Genomic DNA, 23493 nt, shown 5'->3' with positions numbered 1-23493 from the left:
GACACTGATCACCATATACTTCTGTCAACAAATTGTAAGTTTCAGTGGCAGATTTTCCAAGTTTTGTGAGGAATTTGATGTTAGCACGTTGTTCTGCATTAGCACTCAGCATTATTCCGACGGAGCTCAGAAACACGATCCGCTTCTAACAATGGTCGCGGCCAGACTAACCGATGCACGTGAATGAAACTCTGTGTGACGGTAGAGGGAAGTCCAAGGGTCAATGCCCTACCCTCCTCTTCGTCAATGACATGGCCGGAAATGAGTCATAAAAGTAATCCGGTTTCTTTATTGCCACACCTTGTAGTGCCTCAACCTAATACACCACCGTGTAACAGTAAGTAAAATAAAGGTATCCCTGTAACAGGCCGTGGAGGCCCACAGGGTTGTGAGATGTTGAGGTTCCCACATTTTCTAGACAACTGTCTCATAGATGGCAGTAAGTTTGTCAGCCCTAAGCCCCGGCCGCCCTTTACTCCCAAGAATAATCCAAGAATGTTCCTGGTAGTGGGACCCCCAACGTCTCACAACCCTATGGGCCTTCATGGCCTGTTAGAGGGATAGCTTTACTTACTTTTTACTCATTTCTGTTAGAGGCTGAGTCGACCCCAGGGCCACAGTGCGGCTGGAAGGAACAGATCAATTGAAAAAAAATCCAATGACCTCATTGGGATTTGAACCGCAACCTGCCGGCTTGTAGCATAGTGCCTCAACCAAATATGCTAGACTGTGTAAGAGTACTCAGCAAAAATAAATAGACATAAATAAAAGCCTATGGACTGATGCAAAAGTTGGAGCCCATTTAAAAACTCATCTCTGATAGTTTCATTAATATTTACACATAAAGTGAAAACATTTCTCATATTCTGTTTACCAACTGAGAAAAGAGGCTCAGCGTAAAGTCTGTACCATACATTTCAAGATGGCAAGCCCCCTATAAACAAACAAAAATAATTATACTTTAAAGGATTTACATATCATATAATAAAAAAATACACTGATGCAAATTCATATATATACAAAATTAAACTACGTAATCCAAATTTTCCATCATAGGTGGGGTCCCTTGTCACCATGTCATGTGTATCCTCAGGTTACGGATGGAGGAGATGGTCTTCAGATATGGTGCGTAGCTGTGAATATAGTGTATAAGCAGTCGCAGACAGCCAACAAGGGGTGGTCCTCTAGCTTGGGGGTTGGATGTAGGGCTAACAACTTCCCACCGTAAAAAAATAAGCTTGTTATGAAATGTAACAACTGGCATCTTCTCAAGAAGAGTTCAACGTCATGTAGTTAGTTAGTTAGTTAGTTAGTTAGTTAGCTAATCCCAATTTTATTAAATTACTCCACCCTCCTTTTCATATTGCACCCCACAAAGGTGCTTTGTTTGCATTGCCACTACACCAGTCTGGGTCACAATGCATAATTCCTTTGCTCTATCACCATACAATACACTGAGAGCCTACAAACTTACTTGAATATTGCTTCCTGACAGGCCTTGAACTTCATTCGTCTCCGGATAACATTCACCAGGTAGAATAACTATGTGTCCATAGAAAGACCCAACTGGAATTTTACATCTTGTGGTACTCATCCCATATCTTCCAATAGTTGTAATCTAAAAAATACATAAATGTGATGTTATATTAATACTGAAACACTAGTAAACTGCATGTGCTACGTGAACAGGGGCGCATTACTTTCTGCTATGCAGATCTTTACATGAAGAGTAGAACATTACTTGATCTTATTTTCAACATACTTCACGTATTTGCATACTGGTGGGAAATTCAAACGTACAACTGTATAACTGTACAACTGCCTACATAAGATATGATATAACCTGGTTCACAGAGAAAATGAATTTCAACCTGTGAAGAAATCGAATATTGTCTTGATATTTTATGTGCAACAAATGGAGCACATGTACAACTTTATTAACAATAGACACAAAACTTTTTGAGTTTCTCAATCCAACAATGTAACCAGTTTATTTCTATCTTCGTTATTTTCCGAATTATTAAAGATCAAAATGTGTCCAACTCTGATCATTTTAAACCAGCAAAATTTTACTGAACGATTATACGACTATACACATAATTTCTGCTACTAGATAGGCCCTATACTGAAGATTTCAGCTGCAAAAATGCATTGGCTTTATGCTACAACAAACAAGTTGCAGCTTTATGGAAAACATGTACCAACATTCTGGAAGAATTTACTGCCTCTATCTTCAAAGCAGAAGTTATAACTGCAGAAACCAACTTCAGTATATAAATTTTAACCTGCTGAATCCAACTTCAGGATACAAACTTCACCATGCTGCCTCCATCTTCAGGGTAGATATCCTATCTTGTTCTGGTAGGTGGTGACCAACGTGTAAGAAAACTTTGTTCCTTTCATCTTCAGGTTATAAAATATCTACTTTGAAAATGGAAAGCAGCAGGTTCCTCAGTAATGGTGTAGTGACCATCTAATAGGCTACATAATCTAGAAGATCAAGGTCCCAGTAACAGTGTCTCAAATCTCACGTAAGTTACAATATACTTTAAGGTGAGAATGTTGTCTTTTGGGATGTGGCACTGTGTAGATCTTCTGTGAACTGACATCTGTTCACGCACGATCTACACAGTGCCACATCCTAGAAGATGGAATTCTTCATAGTCACAGCTGTGAAAACCTCAAATACTACATACCTTAAGATATCTACACACTGGAGGTGGCTGCAGATCACTCATAACCAGAGACTTCGTTCCAATGTCAGATGCTACAACTAGCCTCTGACCATCCACTTCTTCACCCTGACACCAGATATCGATGGACAGGGACACAAGGTCAGAACAGGCTGGTATCATGAGATCAGTCAGTAGAATTGGGCTCCCAAAGTCAAGGACAACAAATCTCCTTGCACCTGAGTGCATCCTCTCAATGACAAGCATATGTTGAGGCGGAATCATCAACAGTTGCTGCCATGGTAACAGCACAGACCCCGCTTCATCGCCCTAAGCAATACAACACAAACCATAACATTTCACTCACACTCTGCATGGTTACAGCATGTGAATACTTTCTGTATCTTGAAATAAAAGTTTTTTCCTCTTAAGTATAAAAATATAGTGAAATACTCATTTATGGTTTCTCTGAGATAAAATCAATCTCAGCACTAGTGAAAAACTTTGGAGGAGTGATTTTAATACCAAGATAATTGGGTACACATCTTGCAAACTTATTCCTGAGTAAGTGAAAACCATATCCATCACATGGGCATTATGCTCTGTGCATGTGTGTACATAGGAATGAGGAACAATGACAGCATGAGGATATATCAGTTTGCATTGAAATTACATTTGTCATTACAAAGTACATTCTACTGAATTATGGAAAATTACAAACTGATATTACATCACATTTATGCGAACATACGACAACATTCAACTGAAACTAAGCATCACTGATTTTGCAGTACCCTGAAACAGGATCTGTGGTTTCAGATTATCAACATATGCAGTCAATGCCTTTTACAATGGAGAGTGAAGTAGCATAGGCTGTTTTTTGGCATGATGCTTTTAAGACGAAAATTAAATAAAACGTCATTAACCTTTAGGTTTCATAAAATTCAGGGCATTTCTTGACTAGCAGAATGACTTCAGGGTTAAGGTGGACTCTGCTTCATGAGTTTATTAGTTAATTACAGTAGTAAAGTGTTGCAGTTTAGAGTGACATACATACAACTACTGTGGGAAACACAAACACTATATACACAGACCACATTTTCAAAGTTATGGTAGTAAATTACACATATTGAAAAAACAACTGTGTATCAATTAAGTCCATCTATGCTATGAACCAGGGTACATCATACCTTGTGTATGCAACTATATGCAAGATAAGTCATACGTGAGTGAGTCTGAATTTCTTGCCAGTGTACGAATACCATGATCACCTCTGTGGTCTAATGGTCAGAGTTCGTGGCTACAGATCCAGAGGTCTGGGCTCGATTCCCTGCACTACCAGATTTTCTGAGAAGTAGTGGGTCTGGAACCCCTCATCCTCGTGAGGATAACTGAGGAATTATTTCAAAGAAATAGTGGCTCCTGTCTAGAAAACCGAAATTAAAGGCCATGGGGATTCATTGCGCTGACCACACAACACCCTCTATCCGCTAAAGTTGGCACTAACTTCGCCAACAAGTGGTGGTCACTCGGTTGGTATAGTTCGCTTGCGGACTAGAACTACGGAGTTGGTTTTTGTTTTTCTTTTCTTTTTATTTGTTTGAATACCATATGTTTGTTGGAAGTAGAATCTCAATAACTTTCTAACGATATCACTATGGTGTACACCACTAATAACAACACACCCTTGTTCCTACAGCAGACAGAGTATATGAAAGAATATCATTGGAATGAATTCATACGACTGGTTTTATCTAGCCAGTAAGATAGTTTTCATTGTTTTATGTTCTTCCTTTTTAAGCTTCTCTCTTATGGCACTCTGTCACAGAAGTTCATGATTATTCTCCAAACATAATTAAGTAATAATGTGGAATAATACCAGGAAAATGAAGTTTTGACATCATATTTCTTTTAAATTAAATTAAATTCAAAGTAGGTATTTTGTAATTTGTTATACCAATAGTTGCTATGAATACATTTACTTGAACAGAATACATAAACTGAAAGCTCTCTGTACACAAAAAGCAGAGAATGTACACACACTTCCCACAGAGGAGGGAGGAAAAAATATCAACCAGGCAGTGTAGCAATAAGATGAAATGCAAACCTTCTTGCTGTCTTGTTTCCTGTTGTCTGTGTCACACGATGAATTTTCCTTGGTCAAGCCAATATTTGAATTTTTGAATCTGGCAGGAGGTGGACCCGAGAGAGTAGACTGTTGTGAAGATGAACTTGAACTAGTTTCTGCATCTGCTACACCTCCCCCACCTAGTTTGCACACTTTAACCAGTCTTGGTGCCCTGGCCTTACATTTATTCTTATTCTCAAATGAGTAGAAGGACTGGCATTTTAACTTCATGTCTGAACTGGACGATGCTGGAAAGTAATCTTCCTTTTTCATATCTTCATAAAATGAGATCTGAAGGCAAATGATTAGAAAGAAGAACACTGTATTAATGATACTGTCTTGTTTAGAATACACTATTACCTGACAAGGTTACACACGTAATTTACAGTAACCAAAACATCTTTGAGGGGGGGGGGGAAGAGAAAACACAGAACACATTTGATGACAAATCAACAACTCTTAAAAAGTTCATTAGTTTTTGACATGTAGGTATTGCTCTTCACACAGAAGTCTACCAACTTTAGGTCATACTGGATCTGTAAGCACAATGTATAATTGAATAGGGGAGAAAAGAGAAAACAAAAGAACATGATGAAACAATATGCAAGTAAATGGCACAGAACCTGACACTGGTCAACTAGCTGGACCATCCAAATGGCCAAAGCATGAAAATGTACTCACAAATTCAGTATCTGCCTTTTTAGATCCAGAATTTGTAGTGATGAAATTGGCTGGATCAAAGAAATTCCCCATAGGAACAGAGCCATTTGCACCAGATGATGATCCTGAAATTTAAAATAACTAAATGAGAAGTTCAGGTGTGACCCACAAAACCATCCATCATGTACTCAATTATAGCAACACTACAACCTGGAATGACAGAGGAGAAGTTGGTGGAGGAGGAGGGGGGGGAGGAACTGACAAGCATTCGTTATAATCCTTTGAGGTTCAAAGTCAATGCTCATTCATTCACCAGTAATCTGTCAGACGACAGGTCCACAGTCTCTTCCAAAACAGTTCCTCCACTTAATGTGATCTAGAGCTTTCTCCTCCAAATAAGAATTCTTCTTCTGTCCCCAAGGTCATGCATCTTCTTGCTCAAAGTCACAAAATACAACAGTAAAACCTTGTCTAAAACAGAACTGTACTAAGTAAAAACTCATCTTCACTTAAGGATCTCTTTGATTGTGAGATGTAATTGTTACATTTATCTAACTAAAGAGAACCTGTTTAATTCGGACCTGGAAAGACAAAAAATCTGTCTGTCTAGTCTGCTTGAACACTTGCAGTTTATTGTTCTTGGAATTCCAATATAATCAGGTTTACAACATTACTTTAGTTTGTATGAGAATCCAATACCCAGATCACGACTCTACAGGGAGTCAACAAAATAATTGAAAATCTTAAGAAACTGAGGAATGGTATTTGTGTTGGCTACATGAAAGAACTTCATTTGGTAACACTGACTTCTTCTTCAGTCTGTTTACACTCTGTAGTGCTCATGTAAGTGTATTAATGACCATGCTGGAGTGACAGTTTGTGTGAAAGAATTGGAAAACAGGAGACTCTTCTAATTTTGAAGGAGGAGAGACTGTTGGTGTGTGTTTAACTGCAACTTCTTTGATGAATCTGCCATATTATTAAGTACACTGAGGGTAACAGTTTCTAAGGTTATGATGTTGGCATACGTGAATCATGGGAAGACAACATCAGTGAAGACGAACAAGCCAACACCCATGGTAGGGCTGCAATTGCAGTATGTCTGATTACTGAAAATAATGGTCAGATGTGTACATGATAGTGTCATGACCATAAAACTAGACATCAGAGAACTGGAAACACATGAGTGATAGTCATATGGTCATCCTTCACACTGTTCCCTACCTCAGGGCGAGTTTACATTTGGAGAACACCCAAGGAAGCCTACGATCCAGAATGTCTGGTTCCGACAGTGAAACAGAGGGGAGGTTCTGCAATGGTCTGGGCGACAGTATCACGGTATTCTGTTGGTCCCATTATTACCATTCATGGCCAAATTTTCTGCAAGGGGGAATGTGGACAGGTTGGGTAATTTGGTGCATCCCATGATTCAGGTATTATTTCCAAACAATAATGCAGTTTTCCGAGATGACAAAAGCTGCCATTCACACAGCTAGAACTGTTCAGCCTTGGTTTGAAGAGCATGAAGGTGAACTTGAACATCTTTTCTGACCAGCAGAATCATCAGATTTGAACATCAGTGAACATCACTGAACCACTCCACTCTGGAGATCAGAATGAGGAACAGATTCCCACTTCAAACACCTCTCAAGCAACGTGAAAATGTTCTTCAAGAATGGTATAAAATTCCACTACAGACTGTTCAAAACTTGTACGAGTCCATTCCAAGGATTAGAGCTGTACTGAAGGCAAAAGGCAGTCCAACACCATATTAATAAAGAAATGTGTACAGTATCCAGAGTTTCCATTATTTTGCCCAACCACTGCAATTTATCTCAGTATTATGGCTAAGGTGTCGCCACAGCCTTATCACCTCCACATCTCTCTTAAGCAATTACACTTCCTGCATTCGCCTCCAGCTGTCTAGGCATTCTGCTCACAAGAATTTCGAGAGTGATACATTTTATGATAGCTGACACAGACAGGAGTCCCATGGGAATACTGCAGCAAAGACCACTGGGACATCTGGTGGCCTCAGAATACATGAACTGTGGCGGGTGTTCACAAATAGAATTTTCCTACTTTCTGTTCTGATATCTTCTTGGGCATCTTCTTACAACATTCTTTATTAATAATGTATGAACCTACAGCTAATGCTTCCAAATCCTCTTACTGTATTATCTACACTGAGAAGATATGATAACTGACAAATTGACATACTCGAGAGAATTCACTGCAATAACATTTTCCCTAAAAGAAGCATTAAAAATGTCACACCTGGTTCTATCTTTTCCATCTTGGTGCCATCACTGGCTGCATGACATGTGAAGTGCAGAGGTTCTGCTTCCAATAGTCCCTTCATGTAATGATTTGAAGTAAGGCCTTTAAATCTTGTCGTTGTAGCTTTATCTCCAAGATTAGAACATCCAACTGTAATAATTACAATTCAAAGAGACCAGTGAGAAGTTGGAATCACTTTGGAACAGTTACCGACATACTTCAATGAAGAAGAAGATCCATTAAGAACTATGGAGGGAAGAGTTAATGTTAGCTAACATTTACAAAACTTTACCGGTAAAAAAAAGCAGTGACTGCGCTCAAGGTAGACAGATGATTACGAGATGCTGACCAGTGTTCTCATGCACGGAGCCCAGCCAGTCAAACACCACATTTTCTTACTACTAATACCAGTACAAAGTTAAAATCTCACAGCCCTGTACTAGCAGGAGATTTAAAATTTTATATTCCTGATAATACAGATTACAGGCACATGTAGCTAGGGTTAAAGAATTAAAACTTGCAGATTTTAATATTAATACCAGCAGACATATCTATTGGCGGTCACCATACAAATTTCACATCTCAGTTCATAACGATTCATCACTCATCAGAATGAAACCAAAATATTTCATATGAACACAAATTTATTTTTGGAATGCATCTCTTTTGTTTTCATTTCAGACCCAACTGTAACAGACGCGTAAGAAATGGAACGCATCTGTCATAATTCACATGAATGTCACCCCTGTCCCTTATTTATATGAGGCCATGTGGCCACGCCATAGCTCAAGCAGTTAGTCGCTGGCATCCCACTATGGCGGCCTGGGTTTAAGCCCGGGTCTGGTCAAAGTGGTGGACAAAGTGACGCTGGGTTAGGTTTTCTCCAAGTACTCCAGTTTCCCCTGCATCTTCATTCCACCAAATTTTCCATCATCATAATCACCCAGGGCAGGTACAATAGGTCAAACAGTGGCCAATGTGCTGAGTGGACCCAGATGGACTCCACCCCCATTAGGCAAATAAAAAAAAACAATATACGAGGTCACAGATTTAATCCGTGCTTACAAATTCAAATATAGTGACCCTTGGGAAATGTAAATCAAGGCAGTAACTAAATGACATAGTAACTGATTAAACAACAGCTACAGAATTACTAGTTTTAAAACACAGAAACTAGTTTCTGATCATGAGTAACAGTAATCAGATATCAGCATTCATTAAGATTATGATCTTCCAGAATATGATGCCATGGAATTTCCTAGGAGAATAAACCTGCTGCCTCCACAAGTTTTTCCAAAATGCTGATATCTATCTATTGAATTATATCAAATGTCAGAAGACAGTAATATTCACAGCCATGGCCATCACAACCTCAAATCTCGCAGCAATACTCATACCTCCAATTCCCAATAGCTCCCTCAGATCCTGATCTAAGGCCAAAGCAAATCCAGGAGGCCCAGCAGTAACTCCAGGGCATGTTACCATGGCACCTCCACCAGTCTCCCCACTAACAACTGTTGCATATGTAATAGGAACTGACGAAAACTTTGCAGGTACTGGTGGTTCAATGTCAAATAGTTCTGGCTCAAAGGGTGTATTATACAAACCAAATCTGTAAAAAGAAAAAAAACTAAGTATTACAATGTCCCTTTAATTGCATAAATGTTAAATAATATACAATTTATTTTTCCAATTGTGCAATCACAGAAAGAAATGTGAGCAAACAAAAATAATTATTCTGCTGTCTCAATGCATCAATCAAGAGTCAATTGTCATTTTTATAAATACAAAATGTTTGGCTTGTATCACCTTCTTTTTAACGTCTAAACAACTCTTGCTCTCTTCATTCTACAGACAAGAGTGTCCAAAACACACATAAAGTAGCAAAGTATTCTTCTTAGTACGAAAGATCTAGCAAGAAAATGTTTCCATGAAGAGTTTTCCTCCCACTAACTGTCTACTCAAAGACTGTGTATAATAAATGGCTGAAAAGAATGACTTTTGGAGTTCAACAACCTACGTTACAAGTGGCAAACTAGGCAAAAAAAAATATATATAATCTGCTGCTGTCAGGTTTCAAAAGTTGAGTCACTGTTGTTTATTGTGAACAGCAAAGGAAGAGCTCAGAAGGACTACTATTAACAGAAAATATGAGGAAGAAAGATTTTATTTTCTACTGAAAAGTTGATATCCTGTAGCATTCCTGAAATATGGACTGTGCCACCTCAATGAGAACCACAAAATCAATTACCATGAATTTTCATAGCTAGTATCACTTGATACAAATATTACATCCTTTGCATGTCATGCACTAATTAGATCAAAGAGGCATACCTCCATTAAAACTGCCAGAGTAAAAAAAAAATTGTATTATCATTTAATAGAGCATATCTGTCAATTCACACCACTAAGCATTACATACAGATGTTTAGAGGAAACAACAGGCTTTCATATTTTCTACATCTGTGGTTGTTTTGAAAGTGATCTGAGGAAGGATTGTGGGTATTTGTGTATGATGGCATTTACCCCACCAGCAGCCTTTCTAGGCAGAAGTTTTGTGGTGAGGCTCAAAGTCAGAGAGTTACTCTATTACATGAAGTTCAATGATTCCATTATTCCTGTTCACAAAATGATTAAATTACCCAGTGCCTAATATTCTACACTGTCATCATACTTAATGTTCTCATCACACTTTAACAAACTAATCTTATGATAGACCAATGTTACCACTCAAGATTTAAGTTATCCTTCTTCTGCCTAGTTCCAGAAAATGAAATATTTCTGAAGTTTCAGATTTTCAATAAAGAAAATCAATTACAGCTTCCATCTCATGTAAGCATTCTGGACTGACACATGTAGCAGCAGGCTTGAAGAGAATGTTACAGCAGATAGGGAGAGGAAGAAAGAATCAAGTGCAGAAATTCCAAACACTAATGAGACTTACTTTTCATGCTGCCATCACAACAGTAAGTACTGATGGTCCACTTTCTTGTCTTTATTTCATAACCACGAAATACAAAAGATACACATCTTTTAACTACTTTCACCAAATAATAATGTTAGTTACAGTATGCCTGTATATCCTAAAACAATATATATATATATATGTATTCTTTGAAACAAAATTAGTAAGTAAAAAGTAAAGGTATCCCTGTAACAGGCTGTGGAGGCCCATAGGGTTGTGAGATGTTGAGGATCCCACATTTTCTAGACAATCAGCTCATAGATGGTGGTAAGGTTGTCAGCCTTACACGCCGGCCACCCTTTACCCCCCAGGAAGATTCCCGGTACTCATTTCTGTTAGAGACTGAATCGACCCCAGGGTCATAGTGCGGCTGGAAGGATTAGGTAAATTGGAAAAAATCCACCTCAATCAACTGGGTACCTTACTATAAATATGCTGTTATTAGAAGTATCATTCTACCAAACCTTGTCCTTAATAGCAAATTGTAAGGGCTGGATCTTGAGCTCATTTCTTCTGCTATCTTCTGCAAGAGTGTAACACATTTCTGTCCAGTAGTGGCAGAAACATCCAGTGACATGACACGACTGAGGAGGAGGAAATACCACCGAAGTGCTCCAGCCGATGTACTACAGGATATCATGGGTAACCACTCAAGCAATGCCCGTAGAACACAACCATCAAATTGAACTGTTACTGAGTCTAGGACATTCTTCATTCCCCTAAAAGAAGATGAAAGTAATATTACGAGAAATCTCAGACTACAGCAAAAACAAAACTAATGTAAACCTCTACAAAACCAATATTCAGAACTTGTAAGGTGAGCATATGCACTGCTGATAGATAGATACTGATAGATAAGAAATAATTAAATGCTCACAAGAAACTGGTCCCAAATCAGGAAAAATCGACTATACTATACAAACAGAAGTATATCCACATAAATATAACAAAACAGATCATCTTTCAATGTAAGGGTCATACTAGCATTTTACACAAGACATTTAATAGCAAATTGTTTTCAGAAAAATTCTGTGAACAAAATATTTAACACACTTAAGTGTCACTACCAAGTAGATCGTGTACATATAGTCATTACTCAAAATATTTTCTAAGTCATCAAAATACACTTGAGATCAAAACACATGGTGTTTTGAAATTAGAATGTAACATCCTTCAGTTACTTTTAATACAGTCTCAAACTTTCCAGGAAATGTCACACCAAATCTATCTCTCTCATACATATTTACAAAGTTTTTCTTCTGATGCAGACAGATTGAGAAGTTCATAACATGTAACAAGTAACAAACAAATTGTAACAGTAAAGAGCATATATACAGAATCATGAACTAATCTACTAATTCAGTGAGACAGATGTGTCTGATGTTACTTACTCGCTGCATATGATGATGAGTTTAACACACTTGTGAGCAATACTTCTTCCAGACAGCAGGATACAGTGTTTAATAAGTGAAATAAGATTATTTTCAATAATTCTAGCCAGCTCCACCTGCTGTGCTTTTGCATCACCTTTTGATGTTCTATGCCTACTGAGCCTTACTGATGCCACCCAAATTAAAATATCCAAAGCCATACTCTGAGCTACAACAGTCTTGTCAGGTCCCTCAAGACAAACAACTTTCACAAGTTTCTCAGCAAACAAATTTGAATCCAGCATTGCACAGCGCTGGTTCCTGTACAACAGAAATAATAAGTAACTTAGTAGACAGTACTTATTTAAGAACATAATACTTATGAAACTGCAAACAGTAAGCTGCTGTCACATGATAAAAAATCATATTTGTATCAAACTACACAGTTTTTTAATATTTCAACAGTAACACATGAAATTAATTCACATCTTTTTACTGACTGGCTGATCTGTTCTGAATGGCAATTTTCCATACCGTTTTATAGAGGGCTATAAAACTGCTCTGGGTCAAGTAAAATAATCCATATTACCATGTATGACAGCAACCAATAGATGAATTTAATGAAGAGCCAAACATACATACGCAGAATCTGACTTTTTTGTTTACAGCTTTACAGCAATAGTGTCAATTAATTTCTTACATCCTCATGTACATGTAATGTTCTATAAAATTTATTAAAAGATACTCACTTTTATAGTTCTTCACTACATGTTTCAACTAATGTGGTCACCATCAGGTGTTAAAATTACTGAGTGAGGAAACCGTTGTCTTCTGTTTTATCGCTTAGGTTGTTAACATAGAAGTCCCCTCAATGCACATGTGTGTTTGAGGTGGTGGGTTGTATTCCCTCCTGTTGTGTGTTGTGCTGTGTGTCTTGTCATCAAGAAGACAACAGTCTCCTCATCCAGTAATTTTAACACCTGATGATGACCATACCGATCAAAATATTTAGTGAGAAACTTTTAAAGTAAATATCTTTCAATAATTTTTTCAGAACATTTGTGTTGCATGTGAGACTGTAAAAAACTAATTCGACACTAAATGAAAAGTTCAACAGGATGCTACAATATAATATTCTTTACAGCAATAGGTGTGCAAAGATTAATAATTACTATATGTTAGATATAACCTCTGGTGCATGAATTGTCTAACCTTTCATTTGGAATGTTGGTTTGCTTAGTTCTCCTAATGGTTATGGATATTTCATGTAACCAGTCACAGCCCAAGTAATATTCCATCTTCTTACTGGCAGCTGCACTAGCAAGACGATCCACTGTGTTGCCTGGCACATGCAGGTAATAGTCCAACATTGAATCTACTGACTTCCCTTTTCCACTATCCAATTTGCTCTTTTTTGAAGCAGATCCTTTCTCATCACTAATTCGATTTTTATTTGTCTGAAAATAAAAAAACGACTTTACCAATAGCAATAATCTAACACACCTAGAAGGGGGAAAAAACTACATTACTAACAAACATTTTAAAAACAGAAACTGGCAAGTTCAGTAATGTGCAACACAATAATAAAAAGCAGGTTACATTACATATTCTCATTTGTAACACCAACCACATATTTTACTTATTTATATTTTTCTTTACAATGTTATCAGTTTCATTTCATTTATTCACCTTACATAAATCCTGTCAAGAATACATTCTCATGCGGACATGGAGATTATCCCAGTTACAGTCACAACTAAGGATTACAGTTGTCACCCAATAGCATACACATTTGTAATACAATACTTATAAACTAATGTGCTCAATAACTCAATGATGATGAACTGCAAGGTAAGTGGAAGAAAGTTATCATGGCCTAATTTAAGGTAGTATCTTGGCATTTTCCTGGAGGAGAGGGTGTGTGTGTGCGCGCGCGCGCAAATGTGTGGAGTGGGGTGAGAAGTCGGCAGTCTGCATAGATGGTGTTCAAGCAACTTTCAAGCTACACACTTCTACATACAAGTTCAGAGAATTTCTACAATTTTCTTGCTAAAATTAACATTTCAATTGCAGCTGTTTAAAGGATCTATGAAATGTTTCAGGTGTGTACTAGTCAGACCCTCATCACACTATACATTTACTTCATTACTTCTAATGCAATAAAAGCAGAGAGTTGCCAGTCCAAGTCATATGAACAGCTTACCATTTCTTTAACAGCTTCTTTATCTTCACCAAGAGCTTTGATGTGCACTAAAAGCGTTCGGCCTCGTATCCTAAACAGTTTTGGGCTTGTGAGAGTGACAGTACCACTCTGATCTGATAAGTCGAGACAGGATGCAAGGTTCACTGGCCCACATAAAATTTCAGTATTGTGGTCACGCAGATATTCTTCAGAAGTAACAGGATTTTCCACAGGACCTAATGAAGCAGATAATTAAGTATTACTAACTTTAGAATTTTATATTTGTATGAACTGTACACTGGAATTCTTCTATATGGCACCCAATCTATCCTTAGATTGGCTGGATAAAAGTTGTTTGCCCATACCTGTCCACTACTGGTTGCTGAACCACTGGTCATCATCTGATGGTTGCTGGTTTATCTCAACAGCACTAGTTGCTCTTCAGATTCGCATAAATACAGTCACAGTGTTGTAAAATACAGTGTTCAAAGATGTATCATAGTACCGAACAGAAATTATTCACATATAATACATTTATACATCATTCTTAATAGAGGAAATGCCATAGAAAATTTCCCACAGAAAGTATCCTGATATGAAAGTGTCATGTAATGCAATGATTTATGGTTATCACAAAAAATTATATTCTGTGGGATGGGCATTGGACAAAACAAAAATTAAAAAAAGAATATATATATATATATGGATTTAGGAAAAAACAAACGTATTAAATTAGAAGCAAGTCCAAAGAAATTTATGTCTTCTAGCTGTTGAGTGTAGGTTGGCAAAAAGTACAGCTCACATTAAGGCCTTAAAAAGTATAGCTGTACATAGCCTTTTACCTCCAGGTTGTGAAGCAAGAATTTGATACTGTAGATGGTTTCAAGAATCAGTATTTAATGGGCTTCCGGGACTAGAAGCCATGTTTTATTCTGATGTGCTGCGGTTTACTTAATGGAGCCCATAAAGCTCTCATACTGTTCATGAAGTGATAATTCACGATTCAAAAGTCTGGGTTTGGTATGCAATTAGTGTATGGAGAATAATCAAGCATAAGTTTTTCATGAATAAATTCTAAACATTATTCGAGGCTGATTCTATCACCCTTCTGCAATGAACTAATGAAAACAAAGTGTACAGGCATTCTATATAATACAAGAGCACACAATGCGAACAAATCTATGGCTGCAGTAGATGAAGCCTTTGTCAAACGAGTCACCAGATGAGGACTGTGGTCTAAACAATTACCCATTTATATCCTCCTTTTATTTCTGGCGCAGAATGAAATAAAAAGTGTAGATGAACAATTTGCACTCTTTGGAAGAACTTCACGAAAATGTTACATATAACATTTCTGCTGTTCCATTAGGACACCTTGGATGTGTTCCTATTCTCAAGAAATGAAGCATGCTTTGAAGCAGAGGGTTGTCACTTCATGACTCTTTAATAATAAAATAAGGTAAGTTATACTACAGCAGAAAACTGGGTTGTGAATTATCATTTACCATGGCAGGTCTGTGTCAGAAGAGCGCAGTGTCAACTGGGAATAAATGTACCCCCCACAGAATTTGATTCATAGTATTAATACTACGAGCCTGCAGATCATGCCTTGTTAAAAGAAAGTGTTTTTGGAAGAAAATTAAATGAAATAGAGGGAGGAGGAGGAGTTTAGGGAGGAATGAAGGAAAATACAGTACTGGGCAAGGTGCTCATTCTTGATAGTGCACCAGTGGTTCTACTGTGGAAGTTGCAAATGTGTAAATTACAAAATCTGCTTATAAATAATTAAACCAGAAAAAACAATAGTCTAAAATTTGTATTCAAATAAAACATACAGATCTGCTGGGAATTCAAAGCATTATTAGGAGTGTCTCATACTGTGTGCAACCTAACAGCGTGACCAAACTATATTTTACAACCATGTATTTAAATTATTTAAAACTATCGTATGCCTAATACAAATCCACGACAAAATATATATGGTTTATGAGAATATAAATTTTAAACAGATGGCTGACAGCCTAATCATTAATAAACTGATGAATAATGCAATGGACATGAAGGCACTAAATGTATACACCGCATGCCTATACCATGTTCATGCAGCCTATTCACTCAACACAAATCCATCACATACTTTTAGATAAAATCTAAAATCACAGTTTATTATATCAGTTCTGTATGATACATCTTCAATATCTTATTTGCTATAAAAGTATAAATCTAGAACTGATTATCTTATGTCAGCACATCATACATATTTTGGTTCTTATGTAAATGCCATCTTGAATTAAACTTCCTTCTGTAGCAACATTACAGTATATTTTTTTATGAACATCTTCAGCTGGTGAGGGAAGTGCAGTGACAATTTTGCAAGGAAAAAAGAATGAGTTGTAGCATCTAAACAATCAGAATTTTGGCGGACACTATGAAAAGAAAGGAAATAAAAGAAGAGACCAAAAAAACAAGGTACTATACCTTTGGTGCTTCCATCAAATTGCATGTTAATATTGAAATCTATTGGTTCATCAACAGGTGGTGTAAACATCTTCTCCTTCCTACCAATGCCACTGGCATTTTGCTTGAGCAGTGTGACCTGGATGTGAGGTGGTGAGGAGCAAGGAGCATGCAATGAGAATTTCAGATCCACATGACCGATGCAGCAGCTCCGAGGGAGAGTGATCTCAAATACATGCTCATCCCATGTTGTGCTGGAAATAACAGAAAGTTAATGGCAGCAGTACTGACAGGGCAGTTGACATGCTTGACATAAATAGAGTGCTTTTTATAAGTATAAATACAGGCACAAATAAGCAGGAAAATAATGTCCTATATGGTACCCATGTTTGTGTTTGTCTCAATTCTGACTTCACATCTAGTTTAGGAATGGTGTCCTACAACATGAATGATGTTTTTTTTTCCTTCTTTTTTCTTTTTTAATAGACTAAAAATGTGGTAACTGTGAAGGCCAGGGAAATAAATAAATGTAGATTATCTGTACAAAATAACTAAAATACAATTTATTATGACATGACATGGCATATCAACAGTGTGAAATTCTGAGGTTATATATGAAAAAAATTAAATGTGGAATCTGTCCTTGCACAATAAGTTATTCTCAGAAAAAAATAACCACAATAAAAAACTCAACATGCAAAATATCTGATTTCAGACAAGATATACACTCTCAAAATCAGCTCAAAAGCTCAACAGGCCAACTCTTCTGCAAACTGCATTTTGTTATACTATAAACTTTCATTATCTAAATATAACATTCACATAAGATTTGTAGCACTGGATGTATGTGCAGTATGAAAGTATTCTGTATGAAGTGAGCCCTGAACACATAAATTACTGTTATAGGAAATTAAGAAGTATATTGTTGGGGTGAACACTGACAACATATTGTTTATTTCAAGTTCTGGGAAAATCAGTCAAATGGTTAAAAAAACTGAAAGGGACACACACAAACAGACAGACACAGGGGCAGCATGGTGATCTTATAACCCTGCTTTTTTTTTCATTCAGAAATCACGGATTGAGACACAAATTCCCCATACATTGCATACAGAGTATCAGTGGCAATCGTTCTCTTTAATCACTTTATGCTGTGTAACACCTACAAGTTAAACAAATTTAAGAATATATAGTTTTAATTTCTTGAAACATTAATTCTCACAAGAAATAAACTACAGTAAACCCACTTTATAATGGACCCAGATAAAATGGAGTTCTAATATAACTGATAAAACCTGGCTGTGTATAATTGTCCATTTTAAGAGATGTTGAGGTTCCAAGAACTTCAATGTAGAAACCTTTTAGAGATGCTGAGGCTATAAGAACCTCAATTTAACCTTTAAGAGCCGAAGGACACCATATGGGGACCTTTAAAGTAAAGCTGAGGTGGCCGAAAGACACCGTATGGGTATGCGCAGTCCACGCGTGCGCACAGTGTTTTAAAATCTAATTTTAAGATAGAAAGTCTTGTTCTACTTATATTATTTTTGGACACCAGCTTTATAAGTAGACTGTCTTCCCTCCTGCATCATCTAACTGAATGTTGCATGTCACTGAATGCAGAGTCCGACGTCGCAATTCATGCACTTTGTCCATAATTTACTCTGTTTTCCACGCAAAGCGCACACACGCAATGTTAGTCTCGTATTAGCAGGAAGTAAGCCAGTGATGTCAAGTGGTGTCCTCTATTCATAACGCTTATAAAACATTGCAATTTCAACTATGCACCATGGCCCCTTTTCGCATTGATAGGAGTCAAAATTCAGAGGCCGCTAGTAAATCACACCATTCAGAATGCGTTACAGTTTATTCTGAAGCGACTTGGAAGCAAGCAGTATGAGGTGATATTCCAAGAACTGCCTCTGTGTGGATAGTCCGACATACGTGAATAAACAAACAGAGTTTCATAAGGCAATGTAGGATAAGAACTCGCCCACACTCGGGTATACAGAAGCCTAAATGACTGGAGAATGTGCAGACCGTAAACATCCTCTCCTATTGCCAGATAAAAGACACATACAGTGCGTCAGGACCATGCATTTATACTGCAGAAACATATTGTGCAGAAGCTTTATGCATTTTGTGGACAGACGCTCAAAATTGGGGAACATTTTTTTTTGGAATCAATGCAACAATTTTTACAGATTCTAAAATCTGTAAATTAGAGTATCTGATTCTATATACTTTCTAGATAAAAGTAGCGTTTATTTCGTTCATTTATCACAAACATTGTAGAAGTCACAGCATTTTGAGTAACATGATTACAATTTTTATTACTCTACAGTGGCGGGCATTTAAATTAACTGTCCCACTGCCACTACAGGAATTTAAATGGCCCGTCCCTTAGAGGTTAAAAATCATTATGTAACCACAGTGTGTTTCTATGTTTATTGCTTGTAATGGCTATGTATCCTCTGGTGTACTTCCATGAATACCCCTCCACTTGGTTATAAAAACATCAGCAATAAAAGACACTCTGCCTCCACTATTAATCTGTTATAATGAGAGTTTACTGTACAATTAAATTCCCAAAATATCCAACATAATTTATCAATGGCTATTGTTCTCTTTTCTCAATTTATGCTACATTAACACCTACAGATTAAAAGAATTTAAGATCATATAGTCTTAATGTCTTGGAACATGAATTCACATAATAAAGACACTATATAACTCTCATGCATGTTATTTTCTACTTTGTCTTCACAGCCTCCACATTTATTTCTCATACGTTACTGCACCTGTAGGATCAGCACATCACCACTGTTCTGGAGAATGGGAATGGTGTATTGTGTTCTTCCTTTAAGTGGTGCAAGGAGTATTGCATTTATAATCAAAACTGCTACTCAGAAAGAAAGAAACAAAAGAGTGCACAACAAATGCTTACCAATCACACTGAAATGGTGGCTAGCAATGCACTCATACTAACATATACAAGAGCAGTATATTCAACAGTTATGGGTTTATGTCTGAGAAGTAGCTGAGCCAGATGATGGTGGACATGCAGATAGCAACCCGCAAGGTACATACAATGGGTCACATCGATTGTTCAATGATATTAAATGCGCAGTTAATTTATGCAAATCATCATTCAACTGTTCTCATGGCAAGGAAGCCCTGTTCATGTTTAACTATGGTGTGATCCAACAAAGAATGAGTGTTTCTCATTGGATATTTCATCAGACAAATAATACCTTATGATAAATGTGTTCATAAATTTGAGAATTACCTTCTTCAGCTCATTCTTGAGAAACATTCATGAGTATATATGGTGAAATATTGATTCTGAGATCCTTAATTTTATGTTTCCTCCAATTTTACACACTTGTCATTTGACCCCAGCCAGATTCGATAAGAACAATATTAAAATTTAACCAATCTTATGTATACTTAAATGTATGTTTTCCCTGAATTTGCAAATAATTTTTCAAGTCTTGACAACAGAAATTAACAGGCTTCATGTTTGCAGTGTTAGTTTTGAAAATATTCAAAGAAACACTGGCACCATTCCACTCATGTTCAAGGTTTGGCCTGGTAAAACAAGTATTTCTGAACCTCACATGAGTGATCTCAGCTAATCATAAGACAAAGCCAGTTTCATTGGCTAGATAAAGCCATTTGTATATCTATGACACTAGGCATTGTACATAAATGTGGCAATCCATTTACTAAAACAATTTTTGGGTATGAAATATGGAAAATAAAGTGCATATCATTATGCAAAGATGATGTACGTGAATATGAGTACATGCAAAAGTACATCTATCATTCATTCCTGAAACTAGTTTTTAGATTTACATACAGCTGGAGTCAGAGGACAACTTCAGTATCTGCATTATAAGTGAATATTACATTGATCTAATTTTGAAATCCCTCTTCTTATGTACATAGTACTAATGCAGTGATTAAAATACATATGTGAAATTTTGCATACATTTCAGACTGCAGTCAAGCAGGTAAGTCATGAAATTTTTCTGTTTGAATAAAATAATCTGAAAGTTAGAGAAACTGGAAACATATATAGTGGACTAAGGACCTTACCCCTCTGTACCTGAAAACTACAGTAATAATACATGATGCAATAACTAAAGTATTTCATACAAATTTGCAAGACATAAATCATGTAATAGTATTGGGGGACATGATTAAAGCCACAGCACATCTGAGTCTGCAACATAAGAGGGCCTACTAAACTAAACAATGTTTGAACACTGGCAAACAATCAGGCCTGGTGGATCTAGCACCTACATCAATCTGTTTTTTAATACTGGTCTCCATGACAAGAAATACTCCAAACCCTATACCACTATATTAACACTCACGCATCATTCTGCAGTCTCCAGCTCCTAGTATGCTGAAGTTCATCTCCCTGCTGCAGATGCTGTGGATGTCGTCGCTGCTTCTGAGCTTGCATCATTTCAGTCCAACATGGTGGAACAGTAGCAGCATAGCAAGGGGACAAGTTCTCATATTTTGTCAGTTCATGAAGCAAATGCAGTTCTGGCAGGCCCAACACTGGTTTGTTAACCAACAACTGATCACTACTGAAAAGATACACAATTCTCACAAATATGACTCTTCCATTAGTTTTATACTGTTACTGTCTTACTGCAGAGCTAACGGAGTGAGCTGGTGATACAGTGCAAGTCCTATCTAAATCAACAAGATGCTGGAAATGAACACTATACAGATATATGTGCTGTGTATTTCATTGCACAGTATCTTAGAAGGATACATAGGATGAAAGACATTACAAATACTGAAGCAATGGTAGAAATGGCTGTAGTCTACTCATAACCAAACAATTCAAATGGAACACAGAAAGAGGCAATCAGTTCTGCTGACAAAACGGAGAGAGAGGAGAAGGAAGAAAGAGACACCTTACCATTCCAGGGAGAACTTAGGCAGGCGCTGTAATAACTTATATTGTCAGAGGAACTGGCCAAGATTATGGTGGGACTGCATCACATGGCCTGTGTGCACCTTTTATCCGGCCAGAATAACTAGGACTGTCTTTGTGATGGAAGGGGTATGATGTCAGCAGAGCCGGCATGCACATCATTTGAACTAGCCAAAAAGTTTGGGAGCTTAATCAGCTAATGAGAGAGACTAAGTTCTCCCTCAAACCTTTTAAGAGTCTTGTCCACATATGCCTATATATAAAAGAGTAGGTGGCAGGGAGTTGAGTGAGTGGAGTGCTATTACTAGAAGAGTACTGCTATGAAGTTAGGACAGAATGAATGACACAGACTAGGCGAGACACAAGGAAGTAGCGCATGGGGCCACAAGATGCTCAACAAGACAAAAGGACTCAGTGACTGGAACCTGTTGCTGACAACTGCCAGACAGTCTCAACAGCATAGATCGTTAAGATAGTGAGACAGCAATACCTCAATATACTCATAATCACAACAATATTATATCATAATTGCAACATCTGACATTACTATATGTCAGAAAGTGGACTCTTTGTCACACACCACAAAGCTAAAACAGCAGACATTAATTCATACTTTGAAAAATATTTAAAGTGTAAAACATTTAAATTCACTAATTATATTTATTACACTGTCTTAAAGTAGATTTAAGAGTTTACTACGTTTAATTCATATAGTGTGTTGATCGATGGTGGTGCAACCACAATGATCCATCTTCTGTACTCGAGTTTCTATGAAAAATAAGTTCCTTGCAACTTGCTGCTATTGAAGCAGGGTATAATGGTTGGAAAGATGTGAAGAAACAACAGAGTTTCTTAATTTGTGTTAGCTATATATACAGTATTAGGTCTTTAATTCAGGTGTAAGTAAACACTCTTATTGTATTTACAGTAAGTTATCTTGATCTACAATTCACATATATCTGCAATGTATACATACATGTATATATTTATACATGCATCCATAAGCGGATAACGTTCCCACCTCATGACTCAAGGTACGCGGGTTCAAACCCGGCGGAGGTTGTGGAATTTTTAAGGGCGGAAAAATTCAGGGAACAAGTCCTCTGGGAAGGCATTTAAGCCGTGGGTCCCGTGTCATAGATTTACTGCACGTAAAAGATCCTCATGTCTCTAGGAGACCTCTGAGCAAAATTAGGCAACACATTTCCCGCCCAAGTAGTTTCCAATGCCTCTGGTAGATGGGGGAAATAGCAGGTACCAGGCTGACCTCGTTGGCTGAACGGGGCTGATAGCACGCACCAGTACTGGTACGGTATGGCGACAGTAGAAATTAAAGGGGGATGCACAATGGACCAATAACTGGTCTAAGTGCATGGGGAAACCCACCCCCTCTAATAATAGTAATACATGCATCCATTCATACTCAAACATCTGAATTACAGCAATAAGGACACAAGAGAAGAATTCTATTTAGAATTACCTAGTGTTAGCAGAACCAATGGGTGACAGTGAACTTCTGGGCACACCGGCAGTGTTAAAAGGATCATGGGTGAAATCAGCAGCCTCGTTACTACTAGTTGGGAGTGGTGATCCACAACTACTACTACTCTGCTGTTGGTAACTGAGATTATGTGATGATACAGACACACAGAAGTCACTCGCATGGCTGATGCCATCTTCCTCTCTCTCCTCCATAGTGTTTTCATCATTAAGCACAAAGAAATGCAATGAGCCTTTGTCTGTACAGGCACAAAGCCTCTCCAAGCCTGGGCAAAAAAGAAACAAATGTTTCATTATATCAAATAATACAATCATCACC

General features: G+C 37.4%; 1 protein-coding gene across 4 annotated transcripts in view; it reads right to left on the bottom strand.

Annotated features, from left to right (window-relative positions):
- Positions 1 to 23493, bottom strand: part of LOC111872355 (baculoviral IAP repeat-containing protein 6) — a 98298-nt gene that overhangs the window by 50134 nt on the left and 24671 nt on the right. For 3 of the 4 annotated variants that reach the window (XM_023866145.2, XM_033754640.1, XM_033754641.1), the window contains exons 9-21: positions 23155 to 23440; positions 21097 to 21318; positions 16736 to 16968; positions 14279 to 14493; positions 13288 to 13532; positions 12097 to 12396; positions 11170 to 11424; positions 9138 to 9352; positions 7738 to 7890; positions 5482 to 5585; positions 4780 to 5091; positions 2697 to 3002; positions 1475 to 1618 (exon numbers count right to left, since the gene is read on the bottom strand). In XM_023866145.2, coding sequence (XP_023721913.2) covers positions 1475 to 1618; positions 2697 to 3002; positions 4780 to 5091; positions 5482 to 5585; positions 7738 to 7890; positions 9138 to 9352; positions 11170 to 11424; positions 12097 to 12396; positions 13288 to 13532; positions 14279 to 14493; positions 16736 to 16968; positions 21097 to 21318; positions 23155 to 23440 — 2990 coding nt within the window. The remainder of the gene's footprint in view (positions 1 to 1474; positions 1619 to 2696; positions 3003 to 4779; positions 5092 to 5481; positions 5586 to 7737; positions 7891 to 9137; positions 9353 to 11169; positions 11425 to 12096; positions 12397 to 13287; positions 13533 to 14278; positions 14494 to 16735; positions 16969 to 21096; positions 21319 to 23154; positions 23441 to 23493) is intronic. The other variant, XM_023866144.2, reaches the window with a different exon arrangement.

This window comes from Cryptotermes secundus, unplaced genomic scaffold (genome assembly GCF_002891405.2).
Source record: "Cryptotermes secundus unplaced genomic scaffold, Csec_1.0 scaffold55, whole genome shotgun sequence".
In the NCBI taxonomy this organism is placed as follows: Eukaryota; Metazoa; Arthropoda; class Insecta; order Blattodea; family Kalotermitidae; genus Cryptotermes; species Cryptotermes secundus.
This window is presented reverse-complemented; position numbering and strand designations above follow the sequence as displayed.